The sequence below is a fragment of the Erythrolamprus reginae genome, unplaced genomic scaffold, assembly GCF_031021105.1.
Source record: "Erythrolamprus reginae isolate rEryReg1 unplaced genomic scaffold, rEryReg1.hap1 H_31, whole genome shotgun sequence".
NCBI lineage: Eukaryota > Metazoa > Chordata > Lepidosauria > Squamata > Dipsadidae > Erythrolamprus > Erythrolamprus reginae.
In genome coordinates this window covers 378306-398098 of record NW_027248486.1, presented here as the reverse complement: position 1 = coordinate 398098, position 19793 = coordinate 378306, and the positions used below count along the sequence as shown (strand labels likewise).

At 43.2% G+C, this 19793-nt stretch overlaps 1 protein-coding gene across 1 annotated transcript; it reads right to left on the bottom strand.

Annotated features, from left to right (window-relative positions):
- Window positions 1-4427: 4427 nt before the first annotated feature.
- LOC139155592 (protein FAM110D-like) lies at window positions 4428-19519 on the bottom strand. Its single transcript, XM_070730794.1, has 2 exons — window positions 19497-19519; window positions 4428-5766 (listed from the first exon to the last, which is right to left on the bottom strand). Exon 2 carries the CDS (start codon window positions 5469-5471, stop codon window positions 4428-4430), a length of 1044 nt encoding a protein of 347 aa, XP_070586895.1. The 5' UTR covers window positions 5472-5766; window positions 19497-19519.
- Window positions 19520-19793: the final 274 nt, after the last annotated feature.

Sequence of the window (19793 nt, the reverse complement as noted above, 5' to 3'; positions counted from 1 at the left end):
GCCAGCTTCTGTGGATGCTGATTTTGACACAGAGGATGGGAGTCATCAGTTTACAGAAGACCAGTTTGGCTAGAGGACGAATCAGACAGTGAACCAGAAGCAGAGACAGGGAGAGAAATGGAGCAGGAAAGGACTGGAGAGACAGAGAGGGGAAGGGAGTCAGTCAGATCTCCAGCCAGAGATTCAACTGAATCAGAAGGGGAAGAGTTAATGAACAACCCTATTCTGAATGCTCGGGTCCGGAGAATGCTGGAAAGACAAGAGCAGCTGCACAAACGCAGAAACAAATTATAGGTCACAGGTGATAAGAACTAATGACGCTGCTGCAATCATGAAAAAGGGAAGGGTTGGAGTGATTTGTGTGGGAGTCTATCATTCAGCATTTGAAGAAAGTGTGATGAATTGTGGTTTGGTGTTTGCTGTGGATTTCTGGACATTCTGACATTCAAATTGTGAGCTATTTCTGGCTGACGTAAGCCTGAAAGGCTCCTGCACTGACTGGAGTAATTAACTCTGACCTATTGACTTCTTAAACTAACATTGCTCGGAAACTTCGTGGTTTGCTGTTTTCTGAATATAAAGAACAACCCTTGTTTGATTTTTACAAATCTGTTTGTGTATGTTTGATTAATTACTTTGTTCCTGGGTGGCTCGAGGCCAGGCAGAACAGTAAGTAACCAAGCCATGTAGGGCTTGAAGTACCTGTATTGCAATGCTTAAAGTGCAGTATTACAAGCAAACTCTGCCCACAGTTTGATTCTGGTGGGGCTCAAGTTTTCAGCCTTCCAGATTGAGAATCCAGATTGTTGGGGACAAATATGCAAATTATGCTTACATTGTAAAATGTAAGAGCCCTGTAAAGCACTATGGGGTGGTCTATAAGCCTAAATGCTATTGCTATCGGTACTTCCACTACTCTAACAGGGCCAGAAAGGGTAATGGTGGTTTTTACAGCTTTGTATCCTGCCCCAGCTCCCCAATGAAACAGGGATGAAATTGACAAGAGTTGTAATTATATTCCTACTTCTTCTAGAGGACAGAAGGGAAAGGGGGGACATGATCGATACATTTAAATATGTTAAAGGGTTGAAATATGGTTCAGGAGGGAAGTGTTTTTAATAGGAAAGTGAACCCAAGAACAAGGCACAATCTGAGGTTAGTTGGGGGAAAGACAAGAAGCAACATGAGAAAATATTATTTTACTGAAAGAGTAGTAGATGCTTGGAACAAACTGCCAGCAGACGTGGTAGGTAAATCGACAGGAACTGAATTTAAACATGCCTGGGATAAACATATATCCATCCTAAGATAAAATACAGGAAATAGTACAAGGGCAGACTAGATGGACCATGAAGTCTTTTTATGCCGTCAATCTTCTATGTTTCTTTGTGTTGATATATTTATCCCCTTCCCTGTTTTAGGGAGTGGAAGGGAGAATTTTGTTGCTGCGTGTGCTATATATTTTTGTTCCTTATTCTCACAGCTGCAAGAAATGCAATAGGCTACATTTCAAAGTGTGATTGAAGATTAGAAGCAGAGGAGGTAGGGAAGGATCCTTAGAGAGCCCTTTTCGATTCTTCCCATCATCAAAGTCCCGAAGAGTCCCGAAGGGAAGGAAACACAGCCGAATAAACTCCTCAGACCTCTCATTGAAATAATTCCGGTTTTCCAGAAGTACATGTATTTTTCCCCCCGACTTTAACAGAAGTCAAAGGTTGTGATCTGTGGCTGCCTCGTGCTTCTCCCAGACCAGAAAATTAATAATAATAATAATAATAATCATAATAATAATAATAATAATAATAATAATAAACAACTGGAACTTGTGCCGGAACTACCATTTACCAGTGGCAAAGAACTGGTGGGATCATAAGCCCAAAAAAGTGGTCAAAAATGAGCAAGCAAAACTACTATGGGACTTCCGACTTCAGACTGACCGAATTCTGAAGCATAACACACCAGACATTGTGATCGTGGAGAAAAAGAAAGTATGGATCATCGACATTGCAATTCCAGAGGACAGCAGAATTGAGGAGAAGCAGCTAGAGAAATTAGTGAAATATGAAGATCTAAAAATCGAGCTGCAACGACTCTGGCATAAGCCCGTGAAAGTGGTCCCAGTGGTACTTGGCATGCTGGGCGCAGTGCCAAAGGATCTCAGCGGACATTTGAAAACCTTCGGAATTGACAAAATCTCCATCTGTCAATTGCAAAAGGCCGCTTTACTGGGATTAGCAAACATAATTCGCCGCTACATCACGCAGTCCTAGGTGCTTGGGAAGCACCCAACTGGTGATGAAATATGAAATCCAGCATAGTTTGCTGTGTTGTACTGACATAATAATAATAATAATAATAATAATAATAATAATAATAATAATAATAATTTATTAGATTTGTATGCCGCCCCTCTCCGAAAACTCAGGGCAGCTCACAACAACAATAAAACAATACAGAAATCTAATAATTAAAACTGTAACTAAAACCCATTATCTTAAAAACTATCAATACTACACAATCATACCCACTCATAACTTTAATGGTCAGAAAAGGGGATACATTCGTTGCCCCATGCCTGGCGACATAGATAGGTCTTCAGGCTCTTGAGAAAGGTGAGGAGGGTGGGAGCAGTTCAAATCTCCAGAGGAGTTGATTCCAGAGGGCCAGGGCCACAACAGAGAAGGCTCTTCCCCTAGGTCCTGCCGGACAACATTGTTTGGTCGACGGGACCTGGAGAAGGCCAACTCTGTGGGACCTAATCGGCTGCTGGGATATGTATTTATCTATTAATCAAATTTGTAAAACTATCCGACTCACATTAAAAAAAACCAATGTAAAAATCATCCAGCCTTACATTAGCTGAACCCTGTCAAGATGCCATTTTATAAAAGTTGGTTGGCATTGAGCAAAGGCGGGCAAGTTTATCAACAACTTTTTTTAAAATTAAAAACACTGGCAAGCACAATCATCTTGCAGCACAGTGAAGGCAGTCATACAGGTTTTGACATAAAGGAAAAACCAAGCACAGTGGACTTGAACCAAATTATCAGGAAAAAAGAAACCTCGGATGATTCAATATAGAGCTACATTCAGATAGTTCTGCCAACGGGAGTGGAAATTCCTTAGAGCTCAGCATTTTGTCTCAGGTCTAAATAAGCAGTGATTAATAACCCAACAGGTCAGTTTACACAGAGGTTGTTTGTTAGTGGGATATCAGGATATATCTTTGCAACAACTTTGCTGTAGAAAAGGTGCCAGGTAAACCTAATCTTCCATTTTAAGACTCTTCATAGGCGAGTAGAGATTTAACCAATTCTCCATGTGTTCTCTGCTACCAGTTCGCCTGAATCTGTGTTCTTCTACTTCCTGTATTCTCTACTACCAGTTCTTCCAAACCGATCCGAACCGGTTGGGTACCATCTTGGATTCTGAGGTGGTATTCAACCAGTTCAGACCAGTTTGGGAGAACTGGTAGTAGCGACCTGCAGGTGGCCCTGCTCACCCACCCCAGTACCATGGCGTCCTATTTTCTAAGCCACACGCATCCGTGCAAGCCGCACGTATGAGCAAAGTGCAAGCACGGAAGGCCACACGCTCATATTTTTGGTGCTGGTCGAACTGGTAGGTGAATTATGTTCACAATGGCTCTCAGTCAATGAGGAAGGAAAGGATCTAAAGAAATTTTAGTCCTTAAATTAGCCTGGGAACTGTATCCATATTGCCAAGGATACCTTTAGGCCGTAAAGGTGGTTATCAACCTGGGGGTCAGGTCAAATGACCATTACACAGAGGTTGCCTAAGACCAAGGGAAAAGACAAATTTCCCATGGGGTTAGGAACTATTCTGGAGCCTTGGAACCTATTTTTATAATCTGACCAAACAGGCGTTTACAGTGCGGATGTCCTACTGATCTTCCTGCCAATCAGCTTCAAGCTCTGTTGGGAGAATTGGCGCTGGACTTACGGTTGGCGAGGTCACCACCACATGAGGAGCTGTATTAAGAGGTCACGACATTAGAAAGGTTGAGAACCTCTGCTTTAGGGAATATTTTTCTATTTGAGGCTCTTAGGTTTCAATTCTCAGAATTCTCTGTATGGTAAGTCAATATTTCCCAACCTTGGCCACTTGAAGATATTTGGACTTCAACTCCCAGAATTCCCCAGCCAGCGAATGCTGGCTGGGGAATTCTGGGAGTTGAAGTCCAGATATTTTCAAGTTGCCAAGGTTGGGAAACATTGTGGTAAGTGATCATTATTACGTAGCCATGGCTGGGAAAAAAATTCAGCAAAAAGTTCAAGACCCACTGGTTTTTCACAGAATCCCTTTGAGAAAGGCAGCTCTGGCCAAACCCCCTGCTCTGTTTCCCATGGTGAACCTTGCCATTTCCCCTCCCTCCCGCTCCCGTCCCTTGGAGGACCTCTATAAGTTCACACTGTAGATTCTTTGGACCTCGTTTGCGCTTGCTGACAACTGTAGAGCCATTTAATGACACGGGCATTTCGCTCCACGACGGAGACCGACGCAGACAGCTTGTCATTCGGGTCGTCAGCAGACAAGGGCTCCCCGTGATGGGAAAGGCCATCGTGTTCCGAACTAGCTGACCCAATGCAGAAGGAGCCAGCTTCCCAGCTGCCTGGCTTGAAGCGTTCGATTCCCAGCCCCTCGACCAAATTCAATTCCAAGCCGCAGTAATTAAAGAATCGTTCTTTCTCGGAAAGAGGAAGAGAATAACTCAATGTCAGCTCTTTCTTGGCTTCTGTTGGGTAATGGCCCGAGGAAGGAAAGGGCAGGTCCACTTTGAGCAGAGAGTCGGGCTGGGGTTTCGGACAAGGCCCAGACTCACAACCCACAAATCCACCTAACATGTCCACTGAATTTGCAGTCCTGGTCTCCTCCTTTTCTACAGGTACCCAAACCATGGGGCTCTCTTCTTGAGTCACTTCCAGATGTCCATCTCTTAAGAGACTCCTTGAAGGAGAACAATTATGAGGCCCGTCCCTCAGCGGGCCCTGAAATAGCCACTTCATTAGGCTGTAGCCTTTGCTGTTCTCCTTGTTGACCAAAGGACAGTCACGTTTTTGCCGGTAGATGACTAGCGAGTCAGGCCTCAGAAGGCGCCTGCTGCCCCCTCGCCGCGCTATGGGGGACTGAGGAGAGGCGGACTGCTTCTTGGGCCTGAGGCCATCTTGGTCTGCGGTCAAGCCCTGAGGAAATTCACTCTGCTGGTGGAGGGTCAGGGGTCTCCTGCAGCATGGAGAAGACTGGGGAGTGTGGCTGAGCAGAACGGGCTCTTGACGGCTGTTGATCACTTGCCGAGATTTGACATATTTGGCTTTGTCAGCTTCCAGCCTCTCCACGGCACTCGGCGTCCGGCCACCTCCGCTCACCTCCAGCTGCTTACGCAAGTAGTCAGGCCCTCGGGTGAGCAGACCTGGAGGGGACAGTCCATCTCCTGGAGAAAGAGGCCTCATTCTATAGCCACCGTTTCAGATATTGGGCCAATTTCCAAAACCAGGATGTTTTTGGTCCGCAATAATTGCCTAAACGGATTGTGGCTAACGGGTTAAAAAGAAGGAGCAGAATTTGGTCCAAACGCCACACCTAGGCGAAAAGGTATAGGGATGTCTCACGTGAAGCTTTAGCTACTCTTCCAACAATCTCTTCTGCCGGGCTGGAAACCAGTTTACTCGCTTATTTGTTTTCGGTTTATTGGGATTTAGCAGCGCTGCCAATGAAGAGTGAAATCCTCACCATTCCACAATGGTCCTACAGAAAGAGAAGAAGATTCATTGATTGATTGATTGCATATCTCGCATATAGAAACATAGAAGACTGATGGCAGAAAAAGACCTCATGGTCCATCTAGTCTGCCCTTATACTATTTCCTGTATTTTATCTTAGGGTGGATATATGTTTATCCCAGGCATGTTTAAATTCAATGACTGTGGATTTACCAACCACATCTGCTGGAAGTTTGTTCCAAGCATCTACTACTCTTTCAGTAAAATAATATTTTCTCATGTTGCTTCTTGTCTTTCCCCCAACTAACTTCAGATTGTGTCCCCTTGTTCTTCTGTTCACTTTCCTATTAAAAACACTTCCCTCCTGAACCTTATTTAACCCTTTAACATATTTAAATGTTTTGATCATGTTCCCCCTTTTCCTTCTGTCCTCCAGACTATACAGATGGAGTTCATTAAGTCTTTCCTGATACGTTTTATGCTTAAGACCTTCCACCATTCTTGTAGCTCATCTTTGGACCCGTTCAATTTTATCCATATCTTTTTATAGGTGAGGTCTCCAGAACTGAACACAGTCTTCCAAATGTGGTCTCACCATTGCTCTATATAGCGGGATCACAATCTCCCTCTTCCTGCTTGTTATACCTCTAGCTATGCAGCCAAGCATCCTACTTGCTTTTCCTACCACCCGATCACACTGCTCACCCATTTTGAGACTGTCAGAAATCACTACCCTTAAATCCTTCTCTTCTGAATATGTTGCATATTTATATGTCATTCACTCCAAATGGACTCTGAGCAGCTAACAATCGGAATAAACACAACATTAAAAACAGTTAAAATCTAATAATAAAAGTCAGTAATAACTAATATAAAAAACATACATAGTTGCAATCCGCCTAATTTTAAGCCTGCCAGAAAAGCCAGGTCTTAACAGCTTTCTGGAAGACCGGTAGGGTGCAGATAATGCGGATCTCTGGAGGCAGTTGGTTCCAAAAGGTCGGAGCCGCCACAGAGAATGCTCTTCCCCGGGGTCCCGCCAACTGACATTGCTTGGCGGATGGGACTTGGAGAAGGCCGACTCTGTGGGCCCTTACTGGCCAAAGTGAGGTATGAGGGAGGAGGCGGTCCGGTAAATAGCCTGGCCCTGAGCCATTTAGGGCTTTAATGGTGATAACCAACATCTTGAATTGCATTCCGACTGGCAATGAGATAACGATATAATGCAGATTACAGAATGGTATTTCCTATCACGTCTTGATTCTTGAAAGATGAGAATTGTCGGGAAATACAGACACAATTAATCAGCCGTGATTAATATTTTGATTTTTTTTAAAAAATGAAGTGAATGTTTGTTCAAGCTCTGCCCTACTCTTTGGGAAGTTCCAGTGTTCTGGCTCAAAATGGATCAGCTGCAAGAATGCCAAGTTGTAAAAAGTCTTACTACAAAATAATTCTGACCTTGTTCTATGGCGGGGGTCTCCGAACTGGGCAACTTTTAAAGACTTGTGGCATGGGGGAGTTGAGATATTCCTTCCCCCTAGGCCATTACAAGTTACGCATGGTATGTCTGTGTGTATGTTTGGTTTTATAATAAGGGTTTTTAGTTGTTTTAGTATTGGATTGTCACATGCTGTTTTTATCATTGTTGTTAGCCGCCCCGAGTCTACGGAGAGGGGCGGCATACAAATCCAATAAATTATTATTATTTATTATTATTATTATTATTATTATTATTACTTCAACTCCCAAGTTTGAAGGCCTCTGTCCTATGGTTTTCTGAATTTTCCTATTTAGGATAATCTTCTTTAATTATAATTCTTGTGATGAATTGGATTTGTTAATTTCCATAATTCTTGACCAGCATGAATAGTCGATAAGGGGATTTCAGCTAAAGATGAGATAGAACTCTTGATAATCTTCAAGATTGAGTAGTGGACAGAGACTGTCTTAGAAAACAGCATTTCCTTTCATCAGATATTTTTAAGCAAAGACTGGGTGACTGTGTATTAAATTCTGTATGTGAGTTTCCTGTGTCAGCAAGGCAGGGTTTTTCAAGCAGTGCCTTAGCATATGGGAGAAACCTATTCCAAAAACATCATTTAACATCATTTACATTGGATGACATCCATTTAATAATAATAATTATTATAATCCCAAAAATAATAATAATCCAAAGACGGGCTACAAGAATGGTGGAAGATCTTAAGCATAAAACATATCAGGAAAGACTTCATGAACTCAATCTGTATAGTCTGGAGGACAGAAGGAAAAGGGGGGACATGATCAAAACATTTAAATATATTAAGGGGTTAAATAAGGTCCAGGAGGGAAGTGTTTTTAATAGGAAAGTGAACACAAGAACAAGGGGACACAATCTGAAGTTAGTTGGAGGAAAGATCAAAAGCAACGTGAGAAAATATTATTTTACTGAAAGAGTAGTAGATCCTTGGAACAAACTTCCAGCAGACGTGGTAGATAAATCCACAGTAACTGAATTTAAACATGCATGGGATAAAAATATATCCATCCTAAGATAAAATACAGAAAATAGTATAAGGGCAGACTAGATGGACCATGAGGTCTTTTTCTGCCGTCAGACTTCTATGTTTCTATGTTTCTATAACAACAACAGCAATAAAACAACAACAAACAACAACAACAACAACAACAATAATAATTTATTAGATTTGTATGCCGCCCCTCTCAGAGGACTCAGAGCAGCTCACAACAACAATACAACATGTACAAATCTAATGTTAAAAAACCATTTAAAATCCTTATTATGAAAATAAAACAATCACACAACCTAACAGACCATACATAAAACCATAGTAGCTAGGGGTATATCAGTTTCTCCATGCCTGGTGACATAGGTGGGTCTTCAGGAGCTTTCAAAAGGCAAAGAGGGTGAGGGCAGTCCTAATCTCTGGGGGGAGGTGATTCCAGAGGACCGAAGCCGCCACAGAGAAGGCTCTTCCCCTGGGTCCCACCAGACGGCATTGTTTAGTCGACGGGACCCGGAGAAGGCCGACTCTGTGAGACCTAATCGGTCGCTGGGATTCGTGCGGCAGAAGGTGGTCCCAAAGGTATTCTGTTCTGATGCCATGTAGGTCTTTATAGGTCATAACCAACTATTTAGTTAGTTTTGGTGCAATTGTTCATTCTAGTCCCATCCTTGGCACAAACTTGGCTGGGTGACTTTGTGCCAGCCCTTGTTTCTTGGTCCTAGTAAGAAGGCAAAGGCAAATAACTTCCAAAAACCACTGTTCCACCATGGCTCTTGAAGATTGATTGATTGAATGAATGATTTTCCCCCCTTCTGCTACACTAAATATAATCAATTGTTTACAAGAATGGAAAGGGAAATCTACCACTGTTACGAATGTCAGCCATTCAAAGTTGGCCAGATCAACAGAGTCCTCAAGATTATTGGAAGTATCTTTTATTAAGATAAGAAGTTGTAATATAACAGTAATTTATAATCCTGACCACGTTTTCCCGTTTTATACTCTAGGGATTAAAGGAGGGGATACCAAGACTCTTCCTTATAGTTTCCTTGGCTCAAAGCATATTTTAACACCTCCTGCTGTTGGAACAATTTCCGAATCCTTTCTCCAAGGTTATCATTGTGGCTCCCTTCAGTGACTAAACCACTAGGTTATTCCATAACAATTCCTGGCATATTTCATTTAGTCCGATGACCACTTAGATTCAACCAAAGTCTTGGCCCTGGATAAGAAATGACAGATTTAATTTTTATGCTCCAACATTAAAATACCAAGTTTTTTAAATGTTTATTCCAGCATGTTTAAAATGCTCTGGAGTGCTAAAAGATGCTCCAGAAAGAATCATTTCAGAAGAAGAGGTTTTCCAGGCAGGATATCAAGCAAGTTCCAAAGTTTCATATAGAGGTTTCAAGAGGAAGCCAAGCAGGAAAAAATAGAGGAACTAGGAGCCTTATCTTTATAGACTCAGCCATTCCATGAACAAAGAACACAAAGAACACATTGGCAGTTCTGTGTTAGCAAAAACTTCAGATTTAGGGATAGTGATTTCTGACAGTCTCAAAATGGGCGAGCAGTGTGGTCAGGTGGTAGGAAAAGCGAGGAGGATGCTTGGCTGCATAGCTAGAGGTATAACAAGCAGGAAGAGAGAGATTATGATCCCACTATATAGAGCGCTGGTGAGACCACATTTGGAATGCTGTGTTCAGTTCTGGAGACCTCACCTACAAAACAATATGGATAAAATTGAACGGGTCCAAAGAGGGGCTACAAGAATGGTGGAAGGTCTTAAGCATAAAACGTATAAGGAAAGACTTCATGGACTCAATCTGTAGAGTCTGGAGGACAGAAGGGAAAGGGGGGGACATGATCGAAACATTTAAATATGTCAAAGGGTTAAATAAGATCCAGGAGGGAAGTGTTTTTAATAGGAAAGTGAACCCAAGAACAAGGGGACACAATCTGAAGTTAGTTGGGGGAAAGATCAGAATCAACATGAGAAAATATTATTTTACTAAAAGATTAGTAGATCCTTGGAACAAACTTCCAGCAGATGTGGTTGGTAAATCCACAGTAACTGAATTTAAACATGCCTGGGATAAACATATATCCATTGTAAGATAAAATACAGAAAGTAGTATAAGGGCAGACTAGATGGACCATGAGGTCTTTTTCTGCCGTCTGTCTTCTATGTTTCTATGTTTCTAAAGCAAGCCCCAGAAGCAAAAAATGAACACAAAAGCTCTTCTACACAACTCTGGGCAACCAGTTGCATGAAATTAGCCTATTAAAAATACTTCCCTCCTGGTCCTTATTTAACCCTTTAATATATTTAAATGTTTCGATCATGTCCCCCCCTTTTCCTTCTGTCCTCCAGATTATACAGATTGAGTTCATTAAGTCTTTCCTGATACATTTTAGAATGGTGGAAGGTCTTAAGCATAAAACGTATCAGGAAAGACTTTCATGAACTCAATCTGTATAGTCTGGAGGACAGAAGGAAAAGGGGGTACATGATCGAAACATTTAAATATATTAAAGGATAAACATATATCCATCCTAAGATAAAATACAGAAAATAGTATAAGGGCAGACTAGATGGACGATGAGGTCTTTTTCTGCCGTCAGACTTCTATGTTTCTATGTTTCTAACTTGGAGGCAGGAAGACGGAGACAGTGTGAAGTTAGGAGAGCCAGACTGGGTTTTCTGCAATTTGCAATTTGAAGTCAATCTCAGTTCCTAAAAGGAGGGTAGGCCAGAGGTGGACCACTGTGCTTGCTTCCTCTTCATAAAACAATGCCCAGAAATGTTGGTGATGCTTTAGAACAGGATAGAAACATAGAAACATAGAAGACAGACGGCAGAAAAAGACCTCATGGTCCATCTTGTCTGCCCTTATACTATTTCCTGTATTTTATCTTAGGATAAAATGCTGGCTGGGGAATTCTGGGAGTTGAAGTCCAGATATCTTCAAGTTGCCAAGGTTGGGAAACACTGCTCCAGAGGGCTTCTGGGGGCCAGGGGAAGCTGTTTTTCCCCTCCCCAGGCATTGAATTATGGGTGTGGACATTTGGGCATGCCCAATAGTACATGTCCACGCTCTTTTGGCACCCGAAGGAAAATAAGTTTGCCATCGTTGCCTTATACTATACCCATTTCTGCCCTTCATTGAGATTGCAGGTGGTTATTTATATACAGAGGGAGAAGCAAATTGTGTTGAAAAGTCCGTCTAACTCGACAGGAGCCAATAGATCCTTAAACAGATTTCACACCCAACATTTAGCGTCTTGTAACTAACCCAGAACCATTTGGCTTTGGGAAAAAGAACAGAAAAATAGAGTTGGAAGGGATTGGGGAGGTCTTCTGGTCCAAAACCTTGTTTAGGCAAAAAGCCCTATATCCGGGATGGCCGACCTATTTATTTATTTGTTCGATTTTTATGCCGCCCTTCTCCTTAGACTCAGGGCGGCTTACAACATGTTAGCAATAGCACTTTTTAAACAGAGCTAGGCTATTGCCCCCACAATCCGGGTCCTCATTTGACCCACCTCGGAAGGATGGAAGGCTGAGTCAACCTTGAGCTGGTGATGAGATTTGAACTGCTGACCTGCAGATCTACAGTCAGCTTCAGTGTCCTGCAGTACTGCACTCTACATGTGTGCCACAGGTGGAAGGCAGAAAAAAAATCAAAATTTTGCCACCAGTACTGTGTACCTGGCTGTACCTGTAGGAGCCGAGCACCTAGCCAACTGTTAGAGATGCCCAAGTGAAGTATCGGTCATTGCACAACTCTGTTTCTTCACTCGTTCCTAACCACTCAAGCAGAAGTCACGTACTGAACTCACTGCCCCCATTGTCTGGGGGGAAAAAGAGGAAGCCATTTCCCGCGTGGTCTGTCTCGACTTTCTTAAGCTCTCTCTCTCCCTTCCTCTTCAGCCTCGACAGTTGTTGCAGGAGATGCTTCTCTCAGCCAAAGAGCAAATTCTAGCAGGGGTGGGTTTTATTTTTATTTATTTATTTGTTTGTTTGTTTTGTCCAATACACAATAATACACAATGAGGGTTATAGAGGATATAATCAGGTAGAATGTATGAAAGGGGGAATAGAGGGGAAAATAAAGGAGTGAAATATAACTATGAGAGAAGAGCAGAAGATATAGTGTATAGGAGAGAAGATATATATTTTTATATTCTAGGCTTTTAATATAAAGTTGCTATTTTAGACTTTTATATTAGATTTGTTATTATATATTGTTTAGTCAATGTTGTGAGCCGCCCCGAGTCTACGGAGTGGGGCGGCATACAAATCTAATTAATAGATAGATAGATAGATAGATAGATAGATAGATAGATAGAGAGAGAGAGAGAGAGAGAGAGAGAGAGAGAGAGACAGACAGACAGACAGACAGATAGACAGATAGATAAATATATGAGATATAGGAGAGACAATAGGACAGGGGACAGTAGGCACTCTGGTGCACTTATGTACGCCCCTTACTGACCTCTTAGAAACTTGGTGAGGTCAACCGTGGATAGTCTAAGGGTAAAGTGTTGGGGGTTAGGGGATGATACTACAGAGTCCGGTAGTGAATTCCACGCTTTGACAACTTGATTACTAAAGTGGTATTTTTTACAGTCAAGTTTGGAGCGGTTAATATTAAGCTTGTATCTGTTGTGGGCTCTTGTGTTGTTGTGGTTGAAGCTGAAGTAGTAGATTTGGTTTGGACCAGATCGCCTGTTAGTGACCTGATCGTGATGATGGCATTCCAGATCTGGTTTGGTCGGAACCGGTCCATGGGCACCATCATCTTTTTTGGAGGGGGGGTTTTGCCAATTTTTTTTTTACTGTTTTGAAGTTTTTTCCCTGTTCTGCTGCTTGTAAAAAGGCTTGGAAATATTTACAGACCCCTCGCATCCTGGGCATAAACTGTTTCAACTCCTACTCTCAAAACGTCGCTATAGGGCACCGCACACCAAGACAACTAGACACAAGAATAGTTTTTTCCTGTACAAATTGGAAAGTTCATCAATGGCAAAACCAGTATGGGATGAAGTCATAGAATCTTAATGCTGTAAGGGATCTTGGAGGTCTTCTAGTCAAACCCCCTGCCCATGGCAGGAGACCTTATACTCCATTCTGGACAAATGGCTGTTGAAACTGTTATTGAAAGCCTACAGTCATGGAGCACCCACAACTCGGGAAGGCAGGCTGTTTCATTGATCAATTGTTCTCATTGACAGGAGACTTCACCTTGGTTCCAGATTAGATCTTTCTTTGATGAACTTCCATCCATTGCTTTTTATCCTTCCCTTTGGGGGGGGGGGCAGAGGAGGAGGAGATATCTAAGGTAGGGAGCAAGGTTCTGTGAAGTAAACTTCAGAGGAGAATCAGAACTGCAGAAAAAACAATTGCTGCCAACCTGCCTTCCATTGAGGATCTGTATACTGCACGAGTCAAAAAGAGGCCGGGGAAAATATTTACTGACCCCTCGCATCCTGGACACAAACTGTTTCAACTCCTACTCTCAAAACATCGCTATAGAGCACTGCACACCAAGACAACTAGACACAAGAACATTTCCCCCGAATGCCATCACTCTGCTAAACAAATAATTCCATCAACACTGTCTAACTATTTACTAAGTGTACCAAGGTATGTCCATGTTTCACCAACACTCCGCAGTCTGCATTGGTTGCTGATCAGTTTCCGGTCACAATTCAAAGTGTTGGTTATGACCTATCAAGCCCTTCATGGCACCGGACCAGAATATCTCCGGGACCGCCTTCTGTCACACGAATCCCAGTGACCAGTTATGCCCCACAAAGTTGGCCTTCTCCGGGTCCCGTCGACTAAACAATGCCGTCTGGCGGGACCCAGGGGAAGAGCCTTCTCTGTGGCGGCCCCGACCCTCTGGAACCAGCTCCCCCCAGAGATTAGGATTGCCCCCACCCTTCTTGCCTTTTGTAAACTTCTTAAAACCCACCTCTGCCGTCAGGCATGGGGGAATTGAGACATCTTCCCCAGGCCTATATAGTTTACATATGGTATATTGTGTGTATGTTTTTTAAAATTATGGATTTTTAGTTTTTTAAATATTAGAGTTGTATTCTATTGTATGTACCGTCTGTTACTGCTGTGAGCCGCCCCGAGTCTATGGAGAGGGGCAGCATACAAATTTAATAAATAAGAACAATAATAATCTGAGGAAGAGCATTTACAAAAAAAACAGTTTACTGAACGAATTTCTACTGAACTTTTGCCTCTTAGAATTCACAGCTATAAATAAGCCTGTCTGGTGCTAGCAGTCTCCTTCCACCCTGGGCCACACCCTCCAAATTTGGAGGTTTAAATACAGACCTCACCAAATGGGATACATATGCCCAGAAGCCAAACCCCACACCAGCCACAGGAGACTCCTCCAAAAGCTTATTTTGGGTTTGCCACTTGCTTCTCAGATGAAAACACGCCATCACAGTCTCAAGAGTTGGGGCTCAGACAAGGATCTTATGCCATTTTGGGGGTTATCTACCCCAACCAAGGGTGGGTTCCTCCCTGTTTGTCCAGATTGCCCGAATCCTTAGCGACCCACTGATGATGTGTTATTTGTTTGTTTGTTTGTTTGTTTGTTTGTTTATCTATCTATCTATCTATCTATCTATCTATCTATTTATTTATTTATTTATTTGATTTATATGCCGCCCCTCTCCGCAGACTCGGGGCGGCTAACAACAGTAATAAAACAGCATATAATAATAATCCAATACTAAAAACAGTTTAAAAAAAACCATTATTATAAAAACCAAACATACGTACAGATATACTATGCATAAAATTGTAAAGGCCTAGGGGGAAAGAGTATCTCAATTCCCCCATGCCTGGCGGCAGAGGTGGGTTTTAAGCAGCTTACGAAAGGCAAGGAGGGTGAGGGCAATTTTAATCCCTGGGGGGGAGTTGGTTCCAGAGGGCTGGGGCCGCCACAGAGAAGGCTCTGCCCCTGGGTCCCGACAAGCGACATTGTTTAGTTGATGGGACCCGGAGAAGGCCCACTCTGTGGGACCTAACTGGTCACTGGGATTCGTGCGACAGAAGGCAGTCTCGTAGATACCCTGGTCCGGTGCCATGAAGGGCTTTATAGGTCATAACCAACACTTTGAATTGTGACCGGAAATTGATCGGCAATCAATGCAGACTGCGGAGTGTTGGTGTAACATGGGCATACCTGGGGAAGACCATGATTGCTCTCGCAGCTGCATTCTGCACAATCTGAAGTTTCCGAACACTTTTCAAAGGTAGCCCCATGTAGAGAGCGTTACAGTAGTCAAACCTCGAGGTGATGAGGGCATGAGTGACTGTGGGCAGTGACTCCCGGTCCATATAGGGCCGCAACTGGTGCACCAGGCGAACCTGGGCAAATGCCCCCCTCGCCACAGCTGAAAAATGGTTCTCTAATGTGAGCTGTAAATCGAGGAGGACGCCCAAGTTGCGGACCCTCTCCGAGGGGGTCAATAACTCTCCCCCAGGATAGTGGATGGACAGATGGAATTGTCCTTGGGAGGCAAAACCCACAGCCACTCCGTCTTATCAGGGTTGTGTTTGAGTCTGTTGACACCCATCCAGACCCCAACAGCCTCCAGGCACCGGCACATCACTTCCACTGCTTCACTGACTACCCCAACCAAGGGTGGGTTCCTCCCTGTTTGTCCAGATTGCCCGAATCCTTAGCGACCCGCTGATGATGTGCAGTAATGGGCTGCTGCCCCCATGGAGGCACAGTGGGTGTAGTAAGTTTATGCACTATTTATTGAAAATAGTTTTTTTTATTGTCCTCCCTTCTCTAGTACCTTAGCATGATCCTTAATTACTTTTAAAATAGTATGCTTTTACCCATAAACACTTTAATCGTTTTAACCATTATCTAGAACTGAACTTTTATAGCAATTAAAGAAAATTGAGCTACTTGCCTAATCTGTTATCCTACTGAACCTTGTGAGTTCAGTACAAAAGCTTAAAATGTTCCTGGGCTCCTCAACGTAATAATGTTGTCTAACATTTGTCCTTTTTGTGGCTATTCAAATAATGTGACTTAATCGACTGAAAAAGAGTCTGAGCACCTATTTGAAAACTTATCTTGGTCAATAAGCCACTCCCACTCAGTCATATGACCTTTAAGCCACCTCCCAGTCACATGATTCCCAAGCCACTCCTACCCGGTCACATGACACACTCACCATCAAGACACACTCACAAAACAAGCCTCACCTACAGTGTGGCTGTAAAAATTTTGGCAGCCCATCATTTTTTATATTGGGGTTCCTTGTTTTTACATTTTTTAATTGTACAATTGTTATTTCAGATTTTAAATGATTAGATTTGTCAATATATATTGTTTTTTATCACTGTTGTGAGCTGCCCCGAGTCTGCGGAGAGGGGCGGCATACAAATCTAATAAATAATAATAATAAAATAATAATAACTAGTGACGTGACAATGGCGTCACGAATCCAATTTGGTCAGTGCCAATCTGTGGGCATCGCCATCTCTTTTTTGGGAATTTTTTTTTACCATTTTGAAGGTTTTTCCTGTTCTGCTGCTTGTAAAAGGGCCTTCCCGCCCACCTCCGGGTTTAAACTGACCTTTATTCCTTCTCCCGAAGGACAGCTGATCAGTTGTGTTTCGGGCCAATTCCAGCTACTGAGCATGCACAGAAGCCAAATTGCACAAAAGAACATGTGCGTGCGTTAGCGAATGGAGCGTGCGCACGCACACAAAATGTTGTGATGCGAACTGGTGGCAAAGGTAAGTGGAACCCGGGCGGCAAGAAAAGCAAGTAGGATGCTTGGCTGCATAGTTAGAGGTATAACAAGCAGGAAGAGGGAGACTGTGATCCTCTTATATAGAGCGCTGGTGAGACCCCATTTGGAATACTGTGTTCCGTTCTGGAGACCTCACCTACAAAAAGATATTGACAAAATTGAACGGGTCCAAAGACGGGCTACAAGAACGGTGAAAGGTCTTAAGCATAAAACGTATCAGAAAAGACTTCATGAACTCCATCTGTAGAGTCTGGAGGACAGAAGGAAAAGTGGGGACAAGATCGAAACATTTAAATATGTTAAAGGGTTAAATAAGGTCCAGGAGGGAAGTGTTTTTAATAGGAAAGTGAACACAAGAACAAGGGGACACAATCTGAAGTTAGTTGGGGGAAAGATCAAAAGCAACATGAAAAAAATATAATTTCACTGAAAGAGTAGTAGATAATAATATTAATAATAATTTATTAGATTTGTATGCCGCCCCTCTCCGAAGACTCGGGGCGGCTCACAACAACGATAAAAACAATATTATACTGGCACAAATCTAATATTTAAAAAACCCTAAAAACCCTATCATAATTAAAAACCAAACAACACATACATACCAAACATAAATTATAATAAGCCTGGGGGAAAGGTGTCTCAAATCGCCCATGCCTGGCGGTATAGGTGGGTCTTAAGTAGTTTACGGAAGATAAGGAGGGTGGGAGCAGTTCTAATCTCCGGGGGGAGTTGATTCCAGAGGGCCGGGGCCGCCACAGAGAAGGCTCTTCCCCTGGGGCCCGCCAGACGACATTGTTTAGTCGACGGGACCCGGAGAAGGCCAACTCTGTGGGACCTTATCGGCCGCTGGGATTCGTGCGGTAGCAGGCGGTTCCGGAGGTACTCTGGTCCAATGCCATGTAGGGCTTTAAAGGTCATGACCAACACTTTGAATTGTGACCGGAAACTGATCGGCAGCCAATGCAGGCCACGGAGTGTTGTAGATACGTGGGCGAATCTGGGAAGCCCCACGATGGCTCTCGCGGCCGCGTTCTGCACGATCTGCAGTTTCCGAACACTTTTCAAAGGTAGCCCCATGTAGAGAGCGTTGCAGTAATCGAACCTCGAGGTGATAAGGGCATGAGTGCAGGCGTGGTTGGTAAATCCACAGTCACTGAATTTAAACATGCCTGGGATAAACATAGATCCATTGTAAGATAAAATACAGGAAATAGTATAAGGGCAGACTAGATGGACCAGGAGGTCTTTTTCTGCCGTCAGTCTTCTATGTTTCTAACCCATCCCTGCCCCAAACCGATGGCTTTTGGACATGTGGATTAGCGTCTGCCCTCCCCCTTGGTATGACCCTGAGACATGCTTAAACTAGTGATGGGCTCCTACAGGTACAGTCAGGTACGCAGAACCGCTAGAAAAAAAATTGACCCCCCCCCTTTTTTTCCCTTCTGGGCTCTGGGTATGTTTTTCCTATCGCAGTAAATGCCGTTGAATGTGTATAATTTTAGAAGAGCTGTGCGTGTGTGTGTGTTTGTGTGTGTGTACATACAATTTATATAGTAGATCATGTATATTTTTGTGTGCCTGTGTGTAATATGTATGTACACATGTGGCCTATATACATAGAATTAAATAGCATAGTTTGGATGTTCAGTAATAGTAAATACAGAGGGAAATTGTATCTCTTTGAGTCGAGGAGAGGCCAGGCACCCTAACCCGAACCCTTGACGTGAATGATATCACATTGGCCACCTTTAAGCCAGTCACATGACCTTTAAGCCACCCCCGGTCACATGATCATCAAGCCACTCCCAACTGGTCACATGGCCGGCAAGCCACACCCACAAAATAAGCCTTCAGGAGACGTCTATCATAACAGATCCATCAAATCCATTGCATAACTATCCACAACCTTGCCTCTTACAACTGCCTTGGATTCAGGGGTGGGGTGGGGACACAGTGGGGTAGAGTTGGCCTTCCCCAGGTCCCGTCGACGAAACAATGTCGTCTGGTGGGATCCAGGGGAAGAGCCTTCTCTGTGGTGGACCCGACCCTCTGGAATCAACTCGCCCCGGAGATCAGGACTGCTCCCACTATCTACAATTGACCTCTCCCCCTTTCTAAGAGGTCTGTAAGGGGCGTGCATAAGTGCACCACTGTGCCTACCGTCCCTGTCCTATTGTCTTCTTTTGTTACTTTTTCTCATTACTTATCTAATGTTTTATTTGTACAAATTACCACCCTATAATTGTTTGACAAAATAAATAAATGAATGAATGAATAAATAAATAAACGAACGAATGAATAAATAAATAAAGAATTAAAAAATAAAGAATTCATAGCCAGTAAGGTCTTTAGCCAAGCCATTCCTGAACAGCTGTCTTATAATCTGTCAGTCACCCGATATGCTGGCAACCAGGTCTGTTGATGGACTCACCTTCTGCTCCCGTTTAAAAGCATGGCAGCCTCTGCAATAACATCCGAGCACCAGAAGATTTTTGGGGCAAGTAAGGGAAGTGGAACGCCGTGCGGCCAGCCGGTGGCTGGTCTGCCTGCTGTATATACAGGCTGTCAAGACAGGAAAACGCTAATCCACACCCTCCTCGGTCTTAACCCCTTCTGAACCATGTTGTTCTTTCAGGCTGCTTTACACCCACCTTCGCCCAATGCTTTTCATACATTTTTGCCAAAGAATTCACTTCGTGCTCTCAACGCAGACCTTAAAATGAGTTTC

Excerpts from the sequence above, each read along its gene's own strand:
- LOC139155592 (XM_070730794.1), bottom strand. The coding sequence starts at position 5,471 with ATGAGGCCTCTTTCTCCAGGAGATGGACTGTCCCCTCCAGGTCTGCTC.